This window comes from Dermacentor silvarum, unplaced genomic scaffold (assembly GCF_013339745.2).
Source record: "Dermacentor silvarum isolate Dsil-2018 unplaced genomic scaffold, BIME_Dsil_1.4 Seq534, whole genome shotgun sequence".
Lineage (NCBI taxonomy): Eukaryota > Metazoa > Arthropoda > Arachnida > Ixodida > Ixodidae > Dermacentor > Dermacentor silvarum.
In genome coordinates, this window is record NW_023606389.1 from 32,014 (window position 1) to 50,896 (window position 18,883).

At 45.8% G+C, this 18,883-nt stretch overlaps 1 protein-coding gene across 1 annotated transcript; it reads right to left on the bottom strand.

The window, feature by feature from the left end:
• Nucleotides 1–6,079: 6,079 nt before the first annotated feature.
• Nucleotides 6,080–15,607, bottom strand: LOC119435213 (uncharacterized). Its single transcript, XM_049659746.1, has 4 exons — nt 15,131–15,607; nt 14,284–14,546; nt 7,620–7,876; nt 6,080–6,628 (listed from the first exon to the last, which is right to left on the bottom strand). Exons 1-4 carry the CDS (start codon nt 15,474–15,476, stop codon nt 6,337–6,339), a joined length of 1,158 nt encoding a protein of 385 aa, XP_049515703.1. The 5' UTR covers nt 15,477–15,607; the 3' UTR covers nt 6,080–6,336.
• Between the last annotated feature and the right edge of the window lie 3,276 nt (nt 15,608–18,883).

The window sequence follows — 18,883 nt, forward strand, 5'->3', positions numbered from 1 at the left end:
TACAAGAAATCTCAGCAGTACTGACCACTAATGACTTGTTTTCCCAGTTTCTGGTCTTGTGCACTTGCATGTCTGTTGCTTCATTTATTTCTTGTAAGCAATTTGCTGGTGTTTACACTCGTGAACAACTTTCTGTGGCACTGAAGAGAAGGCTACAGGGCAAAGCACTGACGAGTAGGAGCGCTACTGGAAGAAAAGTTACACATTTTCCTGCGCGTTAGTTTAAGCAGGAGAAGATAAAACAAACAACAGAAAAGCAGCCCAAGTACTTAGCAGCAATTAAGCGCACAAATTAAGAGGACGTGAAAGAAGACACAGAAGAGCGGTAACTTCAACAAATGTTTTATTGAAAACACGAAAGTGCGCAAACAGGCAGTCGCTTTCTTTGTCAAAAAAGAACTATTTTTTTATTTTTTAATGTACTGTAGCGCTCTCATGGCATCATTGCTTCCTCTTGAGTGTTATTGTGGGATGCAGGCTTATACATATGTGATCCTGTCTTCAATAAAACATTTGTTGAAGTTGGTACTTGTGTGTATCTTGATTGATGTTCCCGTCATCTATGTGCTTAACCGTTCCGAAGTATGTCACACAGATAACGCCGAACCTCCACGCTTGCCAAGAATGAGACGCGCTTGAGCAAGCATAACACCATCATATCTGGAAGCTACGTTGATTAATTTATTTGTTCCAAGAGCTTTCATACTTTGTCGGATTATTTCGCGCAGCAAGGTATGCAGAGCAGACGCTGCTCCCATGTGGCGTTGCCTTCATTGCCATCGATAGTGGGCCACGAGTATTTGCTAAATCTCCTTTGGTGCGAATTCATGACCCAATGTGCTGTTTGTGCCCTCAGGGCTCAAATCAGTAAACAAACGCATTATCTCCGTGAATGCAGCTTATAGTACTTCGATATTTGTTTTTGGGGCAGATCTACGGATATGTAAACTTCATTCTTCTATTTTGTTTCAGACTTGCCAATACTCGGCACATTTTGTAAATAAATTCAGAATATTTTAGGATATTATTTAACATTTTGCTTGCTGGTGTTCATATACCTTAAATCTTTCTGTCAAACGCCATAAATTTAATTGAAATCAGTTCAGTGGTCATCTCACTAAAGCATTTCTGCGTATTACATGCATTTGAATACGCAATCGGAACAGGTCCCGCGGGCTAAAACTTCATCTTATTACCGCAGACAAAGGCGCATATTCAAGGTCCACTAGAATTAAAGATAACTGAAATCTGCAAGCTCCGTTCGTTCCCTTTCACGCGCTTGCACAAAGGAGCCAATTACGCATGGTGATTTCAATGGCCTTTAGTTTCAATGGTCATTGACAGAGAGTGTGTGACTGCAGTATTTATAGAATACTCAAGTCATTTACGATGCATTTGCAGTTTCTGCGTAAAGTGTCGACCGCTATAGGATGCCCGCGGTTGTGAACCCCGAGACTGCGTTGCTAGACCTGTCGTAGTCATTCTGGAGTCATAACTTATGCTTCCGGGTTGCCTGCCACACAGTGCAGTCGTCACAAGCATGCTATTACGAAAACTGTTCGCACTATAACGAGACCTGTTCAAGCTATGTATAAGGCGGCATGTATTCATTGCAAGCACGTGAGATGAAACTCAGAACTTCCAATTTTCAAGAGCTTTTAAATGAAAATTGAGGGTACAAACCATCCCCAATGCTTCGCAGCGCGTCAACGCGCATTATCGTTGTTTTCTGCCGCAAATAAGTTAGGGTTTTTTTTTATGCGCTAGCAATTATAGTGTTACAGTGCGTCAAAAGTAGTGGAGCAGCAGCATCAGCAGCAATGACAACATTAGAAGAGAAGGACGAAGAGTAGTACAGGCACCAACACAACCACTCAGGCCAACAACAACAACTTGCCCTACGGCTCCCTGAAACACATCCCTTAACAGAGTGTTATATTATAACAAACACGAAGGAAGCGTTACATAAAATTTATAACTAAACGTTTTTGTTAAGGTTTCCCAAAATGCTAATAAGATTTGCAGACCAAATTCGCGAGCAAATCAGAGCAATCACCTGCTATACCTATATTGTTTTTGTTCTTTTTTTTTTCAAATTAGTACAGCGGTTTTCTCATAAAAGTATTTCTGTTTTTTGCGTGTATTTGTATAGGGAAACGGGAATTCACCCCGAGCTAAAGCATCCAAATACTGTACACCGCAGAACACTTTATTTTATAATAACCATTCAGTACAACCATTCTCTACCAAACTCTGGCACACTTCGCATTACGTAGACGTCAAGTGTAGTTAGGTGTGCTCTACTTCTTTGTCATCATGGTCGACCAGTGTCAGTGTTGCCCACCACCTTCCACAGGTGGCCTGCTTGTTTGCACCAGAAACACCGTGTACATCAGCGCTGCGCCGATTATCTGCAACGTAGAAAAACATCCGTCAGACACGGAGGAACGCGACCAGCTTTTTGGACACGCTTCAAGGATACTTACGCTCGTGAACGTCTGCAAGTTCACGTTGAAGTAATCGTTGATGCTGAACAAGTAATCATCTTGCTGCAAAGTGTTGACTAGTAGAGAGACCTGTGAGACGGGGCGAAGCAGATCGTAATTAATTTCCGAGAGGTCAGTATTTTTTTCTGTTTTTTTATAGCAGTGTGATACCCATCCTCGAACCGGCTCCCACTGTACTATCTTTCTGGCTATGTTCAGTGCAGCGTTCCGTCCTGACCACAAAAATTCATGAATGCTCAAACATGGTTTCAGCGGCTGCAATGTTTTTTCGGGATAGATGTTTAGAGTCTTTTTATTAGAGCGATCAAGAGAAAGAGATATGAACTTAAATGGCTGAAAGGTGCAGACGCTCTTTTTGCGGCCAGTTTGGGTTTCAAGGAGTCTGCCAATGGGAACTGATTGTTCGCGTAGCTCCCACATGAACTCCGCTATTCAAAATTAGATCGTTGGGGTAGGTAGTATCGAGTACGGGCCCCAAAGCACTCATTTGCTGTAGCCACCTAATGTTGATCATTAGAAAGTTAATTACCGTAACTTCGCTAATTACGCACGTAAACGCGGAAATTGCTCTGTATCTAGAGGCCGTAATTCCGTACACTGGAATGGTAAACATAACGTGACCAAGATTTATATTTTTCTCATTTTAAAAATTTGGTGCAGCTAAAAAAACACACTGTATATGTGCGCGCGTAGGGGGTGAGAGTTAGGGTCGTAACGCACCAGTAGTGTAAATATTAGTGGCCACGTAATTCTTTTTCCCGTCCGTGTTTCGTATTTTTCGCGGTAAATCTATATTTTAGTGAGCGCCAACTTGCCAATGAATAAGTACTTAGTTGCAGCACGGCAAACCAACGCCTGTATTTAGCATACACAGGAAATCAAAAAGAAAACTTGACCCTAAGCTTCAGCTTTAACGCTCCGCAGCAAAAGGCATTATGCAGAGCATTACGCCAAGCCGCAAAGAAAAACTGCTTCGTCATCTAGCTTGTGCTTTCAGCCGCTAACACCAATTTCCGCCACAGACTAAACCGCCGGTGGCCTAACGCAACGATGCAGTGACTTTTTTGTGTGACCAGGGAAGGGTTAACATATTCCCGGCCTGCGGGCACAGAAAAAAAGAATTCGAAAGTTCTAAGAAAAGCTAGAAACGCAGATTTTGCGACAGTGCCATACTTTTTCAACAAGCTTTCGTGGCTCGTTCCCGAGGTGAGTGCACGAGACCTCAGTCTGCAGTCTCCACACCTGCAAAGTAATAATGCATGTTGCTTGATTGATTCTTGGGGTTCGTCGTCCTAGATCAACACTAGAACTATATGGCATATGACATAGTACAGGGCTCTGGATTGATATGTTGGCCACAGGCGTCTCTTTCATGATTCAGCCATACTTCTGCTGCACCAAACTTTATGAGTCAGATTTCAGTCGCAACACCTACATTTCGAAGGGATACGAAAGCAAAAACGCTGTGAACTTACATTACCTGAAAGGGGCGAAATTGTCACTCGCGCCACATGTCGAAATGTGGCGCGAAGCTACAAAAGAAACCCGTGCGGGTTTCTTATAAAAAAAGTTTCGCAGTTGAAGAAAAATTTGTCCTCGTCCGGGACAGCTTTTTCCTCAACTACGAAACTTTCTTCCCGTGTAGATACATGCTCTTGTGTTCCAACGTCTGATAAAAAGAGAAGCACTTTTTGAAGAATAGTGTAGTAAAGACATACAACAAGAACTAAACAAAGAGCTCTTGTGAATAGTTCACGAGTAGTGACATAGCTACCGCACCTTAACACAAGTGTAATGCATCCCGTGTCCGCTGCAACGGCTGTCGAAAAAGCTTGTACAAAGGTGTAATTTGTCTTTATCTAGGAATATAGATTTTTTATGTTCAAAGAAATGTCGCAGGTTCTTACAGGGGAACAATCAAGGATCGCAGAGTGCGGGAGGATGTCAAAGATCTAGAAATACAAAAACGCTCCATTTATCTCTGTCGATGTTTAGCGCTTGTTTTTACCTACAAGCTTATTTGCGTGGGAAGCACAATATTGAACTTCAATACCTAGAGATGATAATCATGTGTTCCTGTTCTTATATATATTAAAAAATATTTAAAGATACACTAGTCGTCTTTTATTTTTTACTGAAACATTTCATCGCTTCAATCAATTGAGCCCGGATTTTATCTCTTCTCATGAACTGTCTATCTGCGTTTTTTTTTTGCGTATTTCTTGAGATCTTTTGTGCTTTGTGCTTGAAATTGAAATACAAATGTTTGCAGACACCGTATGGTTCAATAGCCGTTGGCTAGTGCTGGGGCCATTCACAGTATGGCTGGCGAGATCATTCCCACTGTAGGTGGTACACTTACATATGGTGCACACTGTAGTCCTGATTTAAATCTAAGTGCCTCAGCGTTTTTGCATTCATCCTTCAAAACATGGCAGCCATGACTGTGAATCTGACTCAAAATGTCGAGGCTAGTTGCAGCAAGGCAGAAATTTGGACGAGTTGGTTCAGTTTCATTGTGGAAAAAGCGCAACACACATAGACAGAAGAAAAGACATGATACTACCGCACAAATAACCGACGTATCGTCCGCCAGGCTGGCTCAGTAACTAAAGCGTTTGGCTGCTGAGTAGCAAGTCGAAAGCTTGATTTAAGGCAGCAGTGGCCACATTCCGAAAACATTGATGCGTCTCACCCTAATGCGGCCGACGCCGCTTCAGGGTTCCACCTCGTATACTTCGCAGCCCAATGCCAGAGCCATTGAGGCACACATGTAGATCATCATCAGTAAATCAGTCCTGCAACGTCGTAATTCATTTAACCTTCTCGTTGTGATTGCTCTGTCATTCCGGCTTTCTGCGGCCGAGCACGATGTCACTCGTGCCATTTCTGGGCGCGGTTTCCACGGTGCAGGTGTGATTACGAGTAGTACGACTAGTTCCTGTTATGACAGTGATCGGAATACCACTGCTTTTGTGGTGTACTGAGATTGATCAGCACGTTCAATAAACCCACAGTTGTAGATTATAAATCGATAATTCGCAGTCCTCCATAGTCCTTCATTACCATGTGCATCTTTGGGACATTAAGCTCTGCCTATGATTATTAATAAGGTCAACGCGTACGAAACCTCTGTCATTCTACCTAGTCATATATTGAAAGAAATGCCCTTTTAAGCTGGCATTTGGTTAAGTTGTAAACCCTTCGCTGGTCTACATAGGAGACATTACATGTGCTGTTCAAAAAAATTGGAGGACGTTTAAGCTTCGCCTTTAAGAGTAGAACGCGATAGCGTTATCTGGATCCGTTCGCATCGCATCCTTCGCATACGGCAAGTAGGCTTCATTCACTGCAACACTGAACGTGGGAAAGCCGGCTTACAAAGACGGCTTCACTTTTAAACTGAAATGCATTGCTAGAAAGACGTTTTTCCATGGGCAATACAAGTGGTCTTATATTGAAATGTGAAGGCCCTAGCACCTTTCTTTATTATTTTATTAATTGTTTGCTATTGTCCCGACGCGCGCATGTCTGGTAGAAATGCTGGAAAAGGGGTTTGCGTTTGAGTTTCCTCGTACATTCAAATTACCATCCGACGCCGATTGGTAAACAATCGGACGGCAAATCCGCCGCCGAGTGGTAAAGTTGTACTTTGCCATTTTTCTGACGGATTTCATTGCGAGAAATTCAATTTTTCTTCACCACAACCTTGCACCACGTGGAGGGCCTATGCGGTCGATGTGGTTGGATGATTTTCTCCGCCACCCGCTATCACACGCCGGTTGCCGACGCCGGATTTTCTGCGATACGGCGCCCTAATTAAAAAAAATTAAAATGACACCATGGCAAAGCATCTGGTACTCGCATCGTCGGCGAAACAGTGAGCCAGCGCGGTTGGCAGCAGCAGACTGCCGAAATGCATGCACCCGCTGCCCAGGAAGAATATCTTGTTGACGTGAGTCACGTTCGGCAGCAAGCAGTAGATCAAGGCGGCACAGAACAGTGCTGCCGTGTATCCGTAGGTGAAGAGCAGGCCAGGGCCCAGGATGACGCCCGTCTCGTGTAGGCACTCCCTCAGGCTCTGTAGCTGGGCGCGACACTGCTCCGTCAGCACGGCTTTCCTGCAGATGAACGACACCAGGGTCACGTGATCGAGTCGAGGCAAGCTTTCGAAATTACGGGGGTTTAACTTCCGGCCGCGACTGGCTTTAAAGAACGCTCTCTGGATACTTTTCTGTGGTGTTCACAACGCACCTGCACTAAGGGAAAAGGGACAGGAAGAGGGGGAAGGAATGCTCTTTCACATGCCTATTCATTATTTCCTTTACATGTTTGACATGTTATCATCACTGAAATGAACCGTTATAAACTCCCCCAAGCTTTAGTATACTAGCACTATCCTGATTGATTTTGACTACCACGAGTTATGCAACCTGCACCCACAAATGAGGGACATTGAGTTAAGCTCTGTTATTTGGGCGAAACCCTCAGATGGCTAATGGGTCGAAGAATCCGACGTCAGGCGTTATAGCGCCAAAATTCATGGTGCCACCATGTGTTGCTGCCACCATGGTGCCACCAACAAAGGCCGTTGGTTCGAGTGCCTCAATTAACCCTTTCAGACGCCACTTTATCCTGTTGATTGAAAACTTAGTTTCGCCACATATCTTGCCTCTTCAGAATCATAGAAAGTGTACAGCTGCAGAAAATATTAGTAATTTTCAATTCTTTAGTGAGTTGTGTCAAGTTTGACAACACTTGGCAATCGGATTCCACTCCAGTGCATCCCTCTGTACCCGCTGCTCATCTAGCGGCTCCACCACGACGTCCGCGCGTGCTTCACGTGTGAATATTCAGACGCGAACCACGCGCGGACTTCGCAGTGGCGCCGCTAGATTGGCAGCGCGTCCAGATGGATGCGCTGGAGTGGATTCTGGTTGCATACACGCCTCTTAAATGACGCATTTCAATGGTAGCAGCACAGTTTGTGGCTACAATGTTTCATCAGACGATGGGTCCTGGCGGAATTCTTTAAATAAATATTTTACTGTCTAAACTGTTCTAGCCTCGCTCTTTATAGTCTCCTTTTGTACCACGTCAACTGGGGCTTACTGTTCAGGCACCGTGGTGGTGGAGCTCAGGCACTCCTTGATCTCCCGTCCAATGCATTGCAGATGGAAGCGGAACACGGCGAACGAGTAAGACATGCACATTCGGGGTCCCAGGCACTGAGGTACAAGGACCAGGATGTACCAGGTTCCAAGGCCCCGCGAGTAGACCTTCATCAGCGGCGAAGCCTTGTCCAGCAGCATCGACGCGCCGCAGTCGGTGGCCACGGCCAGCGACATGCACAGGGCGATCTGCACTGCCTGCGAATGCGCCATCCACGGACAGCGTCGAGACGTTGCAGCTCTAAAGCGCGACCAACCACACGTGCTGCAGCATGTGCGTCTGACCAGCCATGGCGTCCTTTATTCGACATTAATACAGTGCTCTCTGTCTCTCTGCCTTTCTGTCTGCTTTTATTGCAATAGCAATTACGCGGACACTCCAAGCGCATTTCTGCCGTTGCCGTCGCCGTGATGTTCCGTATAAAGTCCAAGGGCGATAACACCGCCTCCGCGCCGTGTGTTGTACGTGCGAATGAAAGCGCGCGAGGGGAGCCAACGATAGCGGCTCAATCTGGCGCGTGCAAGAGAGGGCAGCTGACAGGAAACCCGCCGTTATTCGTCGTGCGAAAAACCGTAGGGGGATGGGGCGGCGTTCTCCGACAGCAACCGCGCACTACGCGACCGCGCGCATTGGGAATCGACGATCGCGGCTAAATGTCGCGCGTGCAGTGAGGGAGGCAGCGTTCTACTCCGCCACCAACAGCGTACTTTTCACGGTCGCGCGCGCTTTATCTTGAAAGCAACCTGCATGTGGCTCATAGCTTCACGCGTGCGTTTTTCTCGTCGCTCAGTTTCCGTTGAAGCGATACACAGCAGGAAGCTCACTGCGCTTCCTGACGCCAGCGTTTTGACGGCGAGTGTCCGCGGTCGTCGAGTGTGATGTCTTCCTGTTTGTCGGTGCGTGCTGACGCCACGCTTGTTAATTTACGCGTGCATTGTTCTCGTCGCTCAGTTTCCGCTGAAGCGATACACAGCACGAAGGTCAATTCACTCGCTCCTGCTGCCGCGCTTCCTGACGCCAGCGTTTTGACTGCGAGTGTCCGCGGTCATCGAGTGTGATGTGTTCATGTTTGTCGATGCGTGGTGGCACCATGCTTGTTAATTTAGTTAGTAAACGAATATTTCCCCAAGTTTATACGGCCGGTAAAACTACTATCTTTACTTCGTATAGCATGTCTACTAATTTGCTATCGCAATCGATGCTTCGCCTGTCGGGCGAAACTGCGGGGGTTTTTTTTTAAGTTTCTGCGCTAAGCACTAGAAGAGTCGCTTGTACACTTTGTCCCCGCCACTATCGTCTACATTTTCTGTTTGCGGCACGATTGCCTAGTGGTCAGATGTGTTGCTAAGTATCGGAAAAACCGCATCTGTTCTTTGAATAATAATAATAATAATAATAATAATAATAATAATAATAATAATAATAATAATAATAATAATAATAATAATAATAATATATAATTGATAGCGTTGCTAGAACTTCAGAGACAGAGGTCACGTTCGGCGATCCCAAAGCAGCTGCAAGTCCTCAGTAATTCCACTTGCGATTAAAAACCGAACCTGCACGTGAATAGGCTTTTTGGGCAGAAAGTTATAAACAATGCCCATAATAAGATATAATTATACACTTGTTTTTCGTGCAGCTACGAGGTGCAGCAGTTTACTATATACACGCGAGTACAGTACTTCTGCTGCCCTGTATCTCGTTCCTGTCTTTTTTCCGGCACTGTATACTCATCATGAACGATCAAATCACACTATAACCCTACTTACTGTACTCATGCAATAATTTACACTGTTAAAAGAGAATTAATGGTGTGCAGCCCTTTGTAATTCACATCCTTTTCAAAGTGTCAGTTATATACCAATACTTTTTATAGACCCTTATTGACTCTTAAGGGTGTAAATCATTAACAACGTACAGCCGTGGTCTGGAATATGTAGTGCTTTGCAGCAGTGGTATTACGCTCGCAACGGTAAAAAGTGTTGCTGGGCGAGCTGTTAGAAGCCTAAAGGATCGTTCACAATAGGCCGACACGACACCGATTTTGGTCTGCCGACTGTTGGTGATAGGCGTTTTCCGTCCTGTCGGCGCCCCTGTCACACTGCACCTACGCCAAGAGTCTGCAGACGGATCTCTGACGGGCGCGTCGGCAGAACGCCGGCGGGAACACACTCGTCGGCAGAGCACACACGGCCAGACACGGCCGTACACTACTGAACATGGCGGCGCCTTCGAGGCAAAAGCCGGCCGCCTCTGCTCTATGAATTCGTCGTCCTGCACTGCTTCGTACTATCGCTCGCAACCGGTACTTGTATTTGCTTTCTATTTCAGTAATGATGCTTCGGCAACAAACTATTAGAGACAGGTTGGCGCTGTTTTCGAGATCCATTCTCGGTTTCTTAGCCCATTAGGCCTGACAAAGGCAGCTATATAATAAACGGGACATATCCTGTGAGATTACAAGTGCTGTCAGATCTCAGAGGTGATACATGAATGCGTGCTTGTTATTTGCGAGATAGAAGGCGCCACAAAGCGCATTTGTTTATAGTTGCCCCCGTTCATGGTTTGCTTCAAACACAGTGGAAACCAACGTTCATCGGAAACCATGCAGCGGCGACCTGAAATACTGAAGAAATGCTGCAAGACATTCATATTCGCGCTTACAATCAGCGTCGCATCACCCAGAGACGAGCTGATGTGAGTGACCGGGCCAAGGTATTATGTAAGCATGGTAGCGAAGCTGCCATAGAAGCCTATACGTCCTGCAATGGCGGCTTGTGGAAGCATGGCAGTGCCATCTACATTTCGCAGGGCCAACTTCTCGGTGGAAAAAAATCAACATTTGCTATTCCAGGCTTCTTGCGCCGAAGTATATTCTACTGCGCCAGCTCACATCACACCACTACGACATCGCATATACAGAGCACACAATGCAAATGAAGCGTAAGCAAGTGAGAATATTCGCCGCAACACCGTGTCCCAATCTAACCTGAATACGCCCATCTGAATTTATAGGCCTCATTCGATAATGGCACGCATTACACTGGTGATCCTTGAAAGTTTGGCATGAATTTAAAGCAATGGGGTCACCAAGATTTTGAACGGAGTAGGATATCCATGTGTCCTTAGTACCAACACACGTTTGTTATTTCGGTGTTAAGATCAAATCAACATTACATTGAAATGATTCACAAACACCACACTTCAATCTTCACTAACACAGCACGCGTGCCATCTGTGGTTTCTATCTGGTACTGAAGACATAGCTAAAACATAATAATTAGTGAAAAGGCAAATGAAAAATAAAGTTACTGATCAAATCTTATAAGGTTAATGCTATATAAATCGCCATTACTTTTAATGGCTGCGCATAAGAGAGTTTTACGACATTACAGTGTTAAATACGGTAACAAAATCTCCGCATATCTCAGCACGTATCGCCATCAGCAAACTTGAACAGTTTCGTACACATAATTAATCGTGGATGGAAGCAACCAGCCTGTGATTTCACATTATCCTATTCTAATTTAATTATCTGTACTTTTTTCAAATGCTTCCATTGGAGACGTAATGGATGAATAATTTTCATCAACTAGTGTTTCACTGTGCGAGATGTAGTCGTGCTTCAATCGAACGACCGTAAATGTCGCTGCTCATTGGCTTGGAACCGTATTTCAGCATCCTTCGCGACCATGTGAATTGACGTTGGCCAGGCTTCACAAACGCCCCTCGCAAACTGCTCTCGCAGGTTCTCTCTTATCGTGCCGTGTCTGTCGCTTTGGGCTTCTTATGTGCGGATTGTACAAAGTCAAGAGCGGTCCATTTCGTGTTGCTACGGGCAGAAGTGAACTAAACTGAATTCGAGAGACCAAAATCAACGTCACCCGCCGTGGTTGCTGAGTGGCTTGTTGGGCTGCTAAGCACGAGGTCGCGGGATCGAATCCCGGCCACGGCGGCCGGATTTCGATGGGGGCGAAATGCGAAAACACCCGTATACTTAGATTTAGGTGCCCGTTAAAGTACCCCAGGTGGTCCAAATTATCCCAGAGTCCCGCAACTACGGTGTGCCTCATAATCGGATCGTGCTTTTGGCATGTAAAATCCCATAATTTAATTTTAAAAATTAACGTCGTATCGGTCTAGCGTCACCGGGCCGTTAGTTCAGGCCCGCAGTTATGAGGTATACGGGCACGAACCCCTCGGCTTCCGGTGGGTTTTCCCCTGAACAAAGTCGGCACCGGCTCTAACTTAACACAACACTGCTGACAAGGGCTGACGATCATGCATTTCAACTTCGGAAGTATGCCTCCATTAATCTTGAGCACGATTAAGTACATCCTCCTAAGACCTCTTGTACGATACATTGCACATTGCCTTCAACATGTTTTCGAAATTCACTCGGAAGTGGTTATGCAAAACATGCATTCTGGAAATGAAGTGCATGCGCAACTGTAAAGAAGTGGTTTGCTCATATTCTTTCATTGGCTTTCGAGAAATTTGACACTTAATTGATCTAGACCTCTGTGTCGTCCCAGACGGCCGAAAGCAACATTGAGGTGTGTTTCGATATCACTGATATTGTGTGAAAATACTGGATGCGGCAGCCACATGGCAATGTACTACATGTAGTTCCATCTTCATCTCTGCATATTAGCAATGAAATGCAGCTTTTCCCATAGCAAACATGAGGAAACGATGGAGATATTTATTTTTTACAAAGAAGCTGTTAAGGGCTAGGTTCCAGGAGATCGCGTCCGTGTAGTAGACCGACCGACGTGAACAATTCAGATACGGCTCCATGTGCGTGGCGCTTTCCCGCCAGTTGTGCCATAGCACAGGTGTCAAAACGATGATGGATGGCCGATTGTTATACCCCTCGCCACAGGCCGACTCTTGGCGACAGCATTTTCCCTTCTTTGAACCGTTGGCCATAGCGTTTTCCGTCCTGTAAACTGCTGTCGCCAACAGTCGGCAGACCAAAATCGGTGTCGTGTCGGCCTAGTGTAAATGAGCCTAAGGCATGCATAATAGCGCGACAAAGAAACAGGCATAAGATGAATGACATAAGAAAGTAACCAGACGGGGCGCTAAACTTCAACTGTTCATTCTGATAGCTAAGCTCAAAGAATACAATGAACGCGCATGCATGCAGCGGTCGCGTCAAGTACTTGAGATACCGGACAGAAGTGGCGACACGTTGGCACGGGAATTGTTGGAGGGCTTTTACATTCAGATAAGAGGTGCGAACTGCATTAGCAACACTAGCGTTTATCTTTCGGTGAACGATGGGGCTGTTTGACACGTCGCTAGGATTTTTTTTTTTTTATTTACTAGACCGCTGCAGGCATGCGCGTTTGTTGTATTCTGTCGACTCCGCTCTCGGAATAAACAGTTAAAGTTTAGCGCCCGCTACGCTCCTTCCTTAAGTTTGTGTTTCTTCTTCCCGCTATTATGCACCCCTTTGCTTCGCGTCACTCGGAGCTTCCCACTAACGGTATTTAATGGCGTTCTGTTGTACAGATTCACATCTGACCTTGTCGGCGTTTCAGCGGCTTTATGAATCGATTTGAAATGTCATTTCGGCGAGCCATTGATTATAGCCGCTATAGAGAGCGGACTCCTAGTTCGAACTTACTGAAAGAAACTTCTGCAGCTAGTTGAAACAAATATTGGACTTTTTTTTCTTTCTTTTTCTGACGTTGTAGTGATTCTACAACGTGGTTGCCCGAAGCAAGAGCATGAAGGTTAGAAAGTATGAAGGCTGTGAAACGCTGACAAAGTATTTTAATTTGGCTCTAAATTTGGTCTCAACATGTCCGACTGGAGTCTGCGTCGTTTCTGTGACGTCGTCATTCAGCGAAATTTGCGCAACTCTCGTAGCAGTAAATTATATAATTGTATATCTTTACGTGTCGAAAACCATGATATGACTTGGATGCACGCCGTATTGGGGAACTGCTGAATAATCTTGGCCACCTGTTTTTTTTTGTTTTTTTTTAATGCGCACCAATGGGCGTGTCCTCATTTCGCACCCTATCGAAATGCGGCTTCCGCTGACAGGACTTTATCCCGTGACATCGTAATAAACAGCAAGACGCCATAGCCGGTGAGCCACCATGGCGCGTGTGTATAGCAGTGGGGCTAGATATGAAGATGTTGGTCATAAAAAAATTACCAAGAGTGCTTCACGCGTTTTTTTTTTTGCTATATGATCACGCGTGGACGCCGCGGTAATCGCAGTAACAGATTGAGCCAGCGTATTATGACGTCATGACGCATCGACCACCTGGGTGCCGAATTCTAAGGCGGTTCGTATAGAAAAACGTTTCGCAGTAACTTATTTAATGCATTCGTACGCTTGTCAGTATATTTTTTTCTACGGTTTAGACGGTTTCAACCTTCTCTTTACACAAACCAAAAGTCGAAAATGTTGTGTCACAACTCTTTTATGAGCTCACACAGCGAACTGTGTGGAAAGGACACAGACACATAAGGCAGCCTTTGAACGTTGTCTGCCTGTTCCCTAGTGCTGTATTACTTTTCCTTGGCTCTTGCCACTCGTAAAAAACTGTTCAACGTAAGAAAGAGTGTCGGCACTCACGTAGAAGCTCATCACACCAACGGCGTACAGCTGCGTGCGACGCTTGGAGCCAGGAGGTGTCCGCAGGCGCCTTTCGAGCTCGGAACACTTGGCGATCAGGCCCTGAAGCCTAGGAGCACGCACCAGCGCCATGGTGTAGTTGACGAAGCTTTCGAGCACCACGCAGCTCACGTAGCAAGCGTACGCCTTGGCGTGGAAGCGGTCCGCCTCGCTCAGTTGGCGGCTGCAGCGGTCGTACTCGACCACTGCTGCGAAGCCGAAGACTGCGCTCGGAAATGGTAAAGAGTCGTGGCTATCGATTAGACAGTTTTCCTGCGTTATGCACAAACGCGCGCCTTTATATAGCATGCCCGACCAGCGCAGGCAAGGGAGGAGGGGACGAAGGAAGGAATCCTGACACGCAATTGTGATACGTCCATCAGACGCGTGACCGCATTTGTAAACGCGCTCTGTCCTTATAACCTTCTTCGTCTCACGCCCCCCCCCCCCCGCCTCTCCACCCAATGCCTCCTCAGACGCCAGCAGAAAGAGGAGTCAACCTCTAGGAGACTTCTCTGCCGTTTTGTAAAGTCCTTCCTCACTCACTCTCTCTCTCTCTCTGGGTTACAGGAATTAGGCGATCCAAAATCAAAAGAGGTGGCTGACAGATGGAGTAGCACACGAGGAATAAGGATTATAAACAGGGATAAGGTGCCTCAGAAAGGCTGGCCTTATTAACAGGGATAAGGTGCCTCAGAAAGGCCTACCAGCCTTTCTGAGGCACCTTATCCCTGTTTATAATCCTTATTCCTCAGGAATTAGGCGAGGAACGTTCCCCCAGACTGTGACTTCAAGCCCGATCACTCACCCACGCTTGTGAAGGCGCATGACAATGTCCAGCAGGTGAACCAACTATGCTGCAAGCTGTACACCTTTGTCCAGTCGGCCGATTCAAGGCCGCCCAGGAAGCAGGCGCCGATGGCCTTGTTGTACAGACCGATGTAGCGGAACCCGGCGTAGAAGAGGCCGCTTTCGCCCTTGGGATGCGGCCAGCTTGTGATTGTTTTGCACACTACGCTCACGTCCGATGGCTGCTTGCTTCTTCCGGGACCGCAGCTCTTCCAGGACATGACGTCAGAGAATTTCCGCTTCATCTGGACCGAGAGGACAATAGGGAGAGATAAGACTTCCCGTTCGTGGAAAGGACATCGCATGACCTTCGCGTCTCCGCAGTTTCGCGTGGTTTGCTAGGACATAAAGTGTCGGCAGTTTGTTGTTATTTGTTAGAAATCCCTTGAACCCGTCAAAATAGGCCCCCGAATTTGAAAATTACATACCAGTGTCAGTGATAAATGTCAAGAAAAAAACAATAGATGGCAAATCAACACCACTCTTGTCCATAACTGTATGATGTGCGTTCAGATCAGTAACTGCTATGATTGGTTTTGTAGAAATGAACATATGTAACCTAAAAATCTATACACCATCTACCAAATAAAGTGCCTTCCTTTGCTGCAGTAAACGTGTTGTTTTCAGTGTAGAAGGTATGCAGTTATCTGTAAGCAGTAGTCGTTCAGAATACTATTACCATTGCTATTTTCATTCCATAAAAAGGGTTGGTTGCAAGGAACCTGAGAAAATGACAGAAAGTGCAAGAACATCAGTCCACAGCCTATCGATAAGCATTCTGTATACTAAAGTAAAACATCTATTGATGTTCTGTAGATATCCCAAAAAAGGCCGGCATCTCGAAGGTGTGCCTCAGCGACTATGACATTTTGCTGCCGGCCATAAACAGACTCTCACAGTCACTAATTTTCAGCTGAGGAGATCAGACTTGAAACGGATATACGTGCGAACACTTTAACAGCACTGTAAGAATACTAGGTGTTCAAAGTTAAAGGGACACCACAGTGAAGCACTACATTAAGTTATAACTATAAAGTATATCTTTGAATGATCTGTTCTCGTTGATCTCGCTGTGATGGTTTGGTTATTAGAAGAAAAAAATGAAATAAAATTTCCACTACTTCAATTTCTCGCCAGAATAACACTGTGCATGCATCAGTGGGTCGTCACAGATATTAAAGTAGTTTTTTTTCTTTTTGTCAGTGTCTTGAGCCATTGTAGGCTCAATGAAAGTTCCTGACTTCCTAAGTTCAGTCTTCGCATCTTTTAGAATACAGTGAAGTCCCACATTTACCGATCAAAAGTTAACTCGGCCTAAGCATACGTCGCACAAGTACATCACGTCATGGCGAGGTGGTGCGAGAACTTGAAGACGGCAGCGCCACCTGTATTTTAGTTCCGCGTCTTTCGTAGCTTATTAAGACTCCTTATTTAGTAAGAGTGGCTTTTTTTTTGCTCTTGTAAAGAGGTAATGTACAAACCAGCTAAATGTACTTTCGCTTTACGGTTCTTTTAAACTGTTACAATTCAGATATATTATACTGTGAAACCTTGTGAACCTTTCTTCGCAATACCTTAAACCATCAAGTGTACCAGAGAGTTGGAAGAATGCCTACATCATACTTACATATTAGAAGGGAAATGTTAAAGAAGTGAGCGATTATGGATCCATCAGATTGTGTTTAGTCTTCTACAATATGGTCACCAAGAATATTTCTATTAAAATCAGTACAATACATGACTTTAGTCTGCACGAAGAATAGGTGGGGTTCAGGAATGCGTATTGTACAATGGATTACATTCATAGGGTAATTGAGCTAACCGCTCTCTATGACCTTCACAGATTGCAAAAGAAAGGCATTTGTTTCAGCAGAGTTACCTGCGGTCATTGCGACATTGCGTATTCGCAATGTCGCAATGTCGCAATTACGCAAGCATACGTAATTCAATATATTAGCAAATATCTATAAAGATTCCAAAACTGCTTTAAACTCTCCGCAAGAAAAGCGGGAAAATACCCATCAAGAGAGGGGTCAGGCAAGAAGACACAATCTCTCCAATGATATTCATGGATGCCTAAAGAAGTATTGAAGCTACTACACTGGGAAGGACAAAGAGTTAGGATCGACTGCGAACATGTAGACAACCTGCGCGCTCTGCGGGTTACATTGTCCTGTTCAGCAACGCTGGAGATGACTTGCAACAAATGATTGAGGGCCTTAGCCGACAAAGTATAAGGCTAAGTTTGAAGATTTACTTGCAGAAAACAATGTTAATGGTCTACAGCCTGGCGAGACAACGAGAATTCATGATTGGCAGTCAGCATCTAGAATCCGTGCGAGAGTACGTTTATCTAGGCCTCCCAGTTCAGTTTGAGAACAAAACTTACAGGAGAATAAAAATGCGTTGGATCACATGCAAGCAGCCATTACCCAATCATTAAAAAGGAAAACTAGCGCGAAACACAAGGGACGGAACGAATACATGGACAACACGGCTACTTCCCACCCCGTGTGTTTCGCGCTAGTTTAACTTTTTAATAATGTACCAACTAGCTCAAATGTCTACTCTTCTGGAACCAAATCGTGTCCGGCAGCTTACTTCTTTTGAAAAGTCTGCAATCATCGCATTTTGCCGGTATACTAACATACTGGGCAGAAATTTCGAACTTAACTAGGAAGCTCGAGAAAAAAAATCAGGGCTGAGCAACTAGCGATATAGCGCAACATATTAGGGGTAACCTTAAGGGACACGAAGACAGTGTTGCGGATTGAAAAGCAAACGAGGGTAGCCGATAATATTGCTGACATCAAGAGGTTGAAAATGGAGATGGGCAGGCCATATAATTCTCAGCGCAGTTAAACAGTGGTCTAGTAGAGTTCTAAAACTGGTGCCAAAAAAAGAGATGCGAAATCAAGGACGGCCGTGAATTAGGCAGTGTGATTCAATTAGGAGAGAGACAGAGAGACAAAACTTTATTGAAAGTCCTTGCTGGGGACAATGGAGGCGGGGGGTCGGAAGACTAGCCCCACCCGAGCCCCCCTTCCTCAGGCGGCGGCCAGACCTTGAGCCTTGGCGGCGTTGTCGACCATCCTGATTACCCACAGTTGGCCCTCCGGGCATTCGCTGAGCCACATCGCCTCGGGCGTGGTGATTCTGAATGTAGGATTGGTGCTGTGTTTGATGGTGTGTGGTGCTGCGGGGAATGCCCAGATAATGTTGTCGAGGTCTGCGCGTGGCGCGTGCCGTGTTTTCAGTGCGGTTTGAAGGCATCGCGGTAGATGTGTGATGGTAAGGGGGCGGTGTAGGAAAGGTGCGCGTCTGTAATGGCCGCCATGTGGTCGATTGATGCTTGTTCAGAAACTGGTCGGGAGGGGGATATTTGAGGCGGGCTTTACGGTATAGTACGTGAGGATCTCGCCATAGGTGATCATGCGGTCGCGCGCGCGGCTGCGTTAGTGATCAGGTGCTTGCGGATGGTGAGGCCGTCCGGATAACTGCTGGCCGGAAGAGGAGTGACGTGCCCGGAGGACGCTTGCTCGGGCGGCGACGTGCGCGGCTTCATTTTCAGGTAAGACCTGCGTCGCTCGGGAGCCAGATCACCTGAACGCGGCGGCGACGGGAGGGGTGTGTGCCGATGAGGATGCGGTGCGCTTGGGATGAGATGAGTCCTCTGGTGTATTGACGTAGGGCCGTCTCTGAATCAGAGATA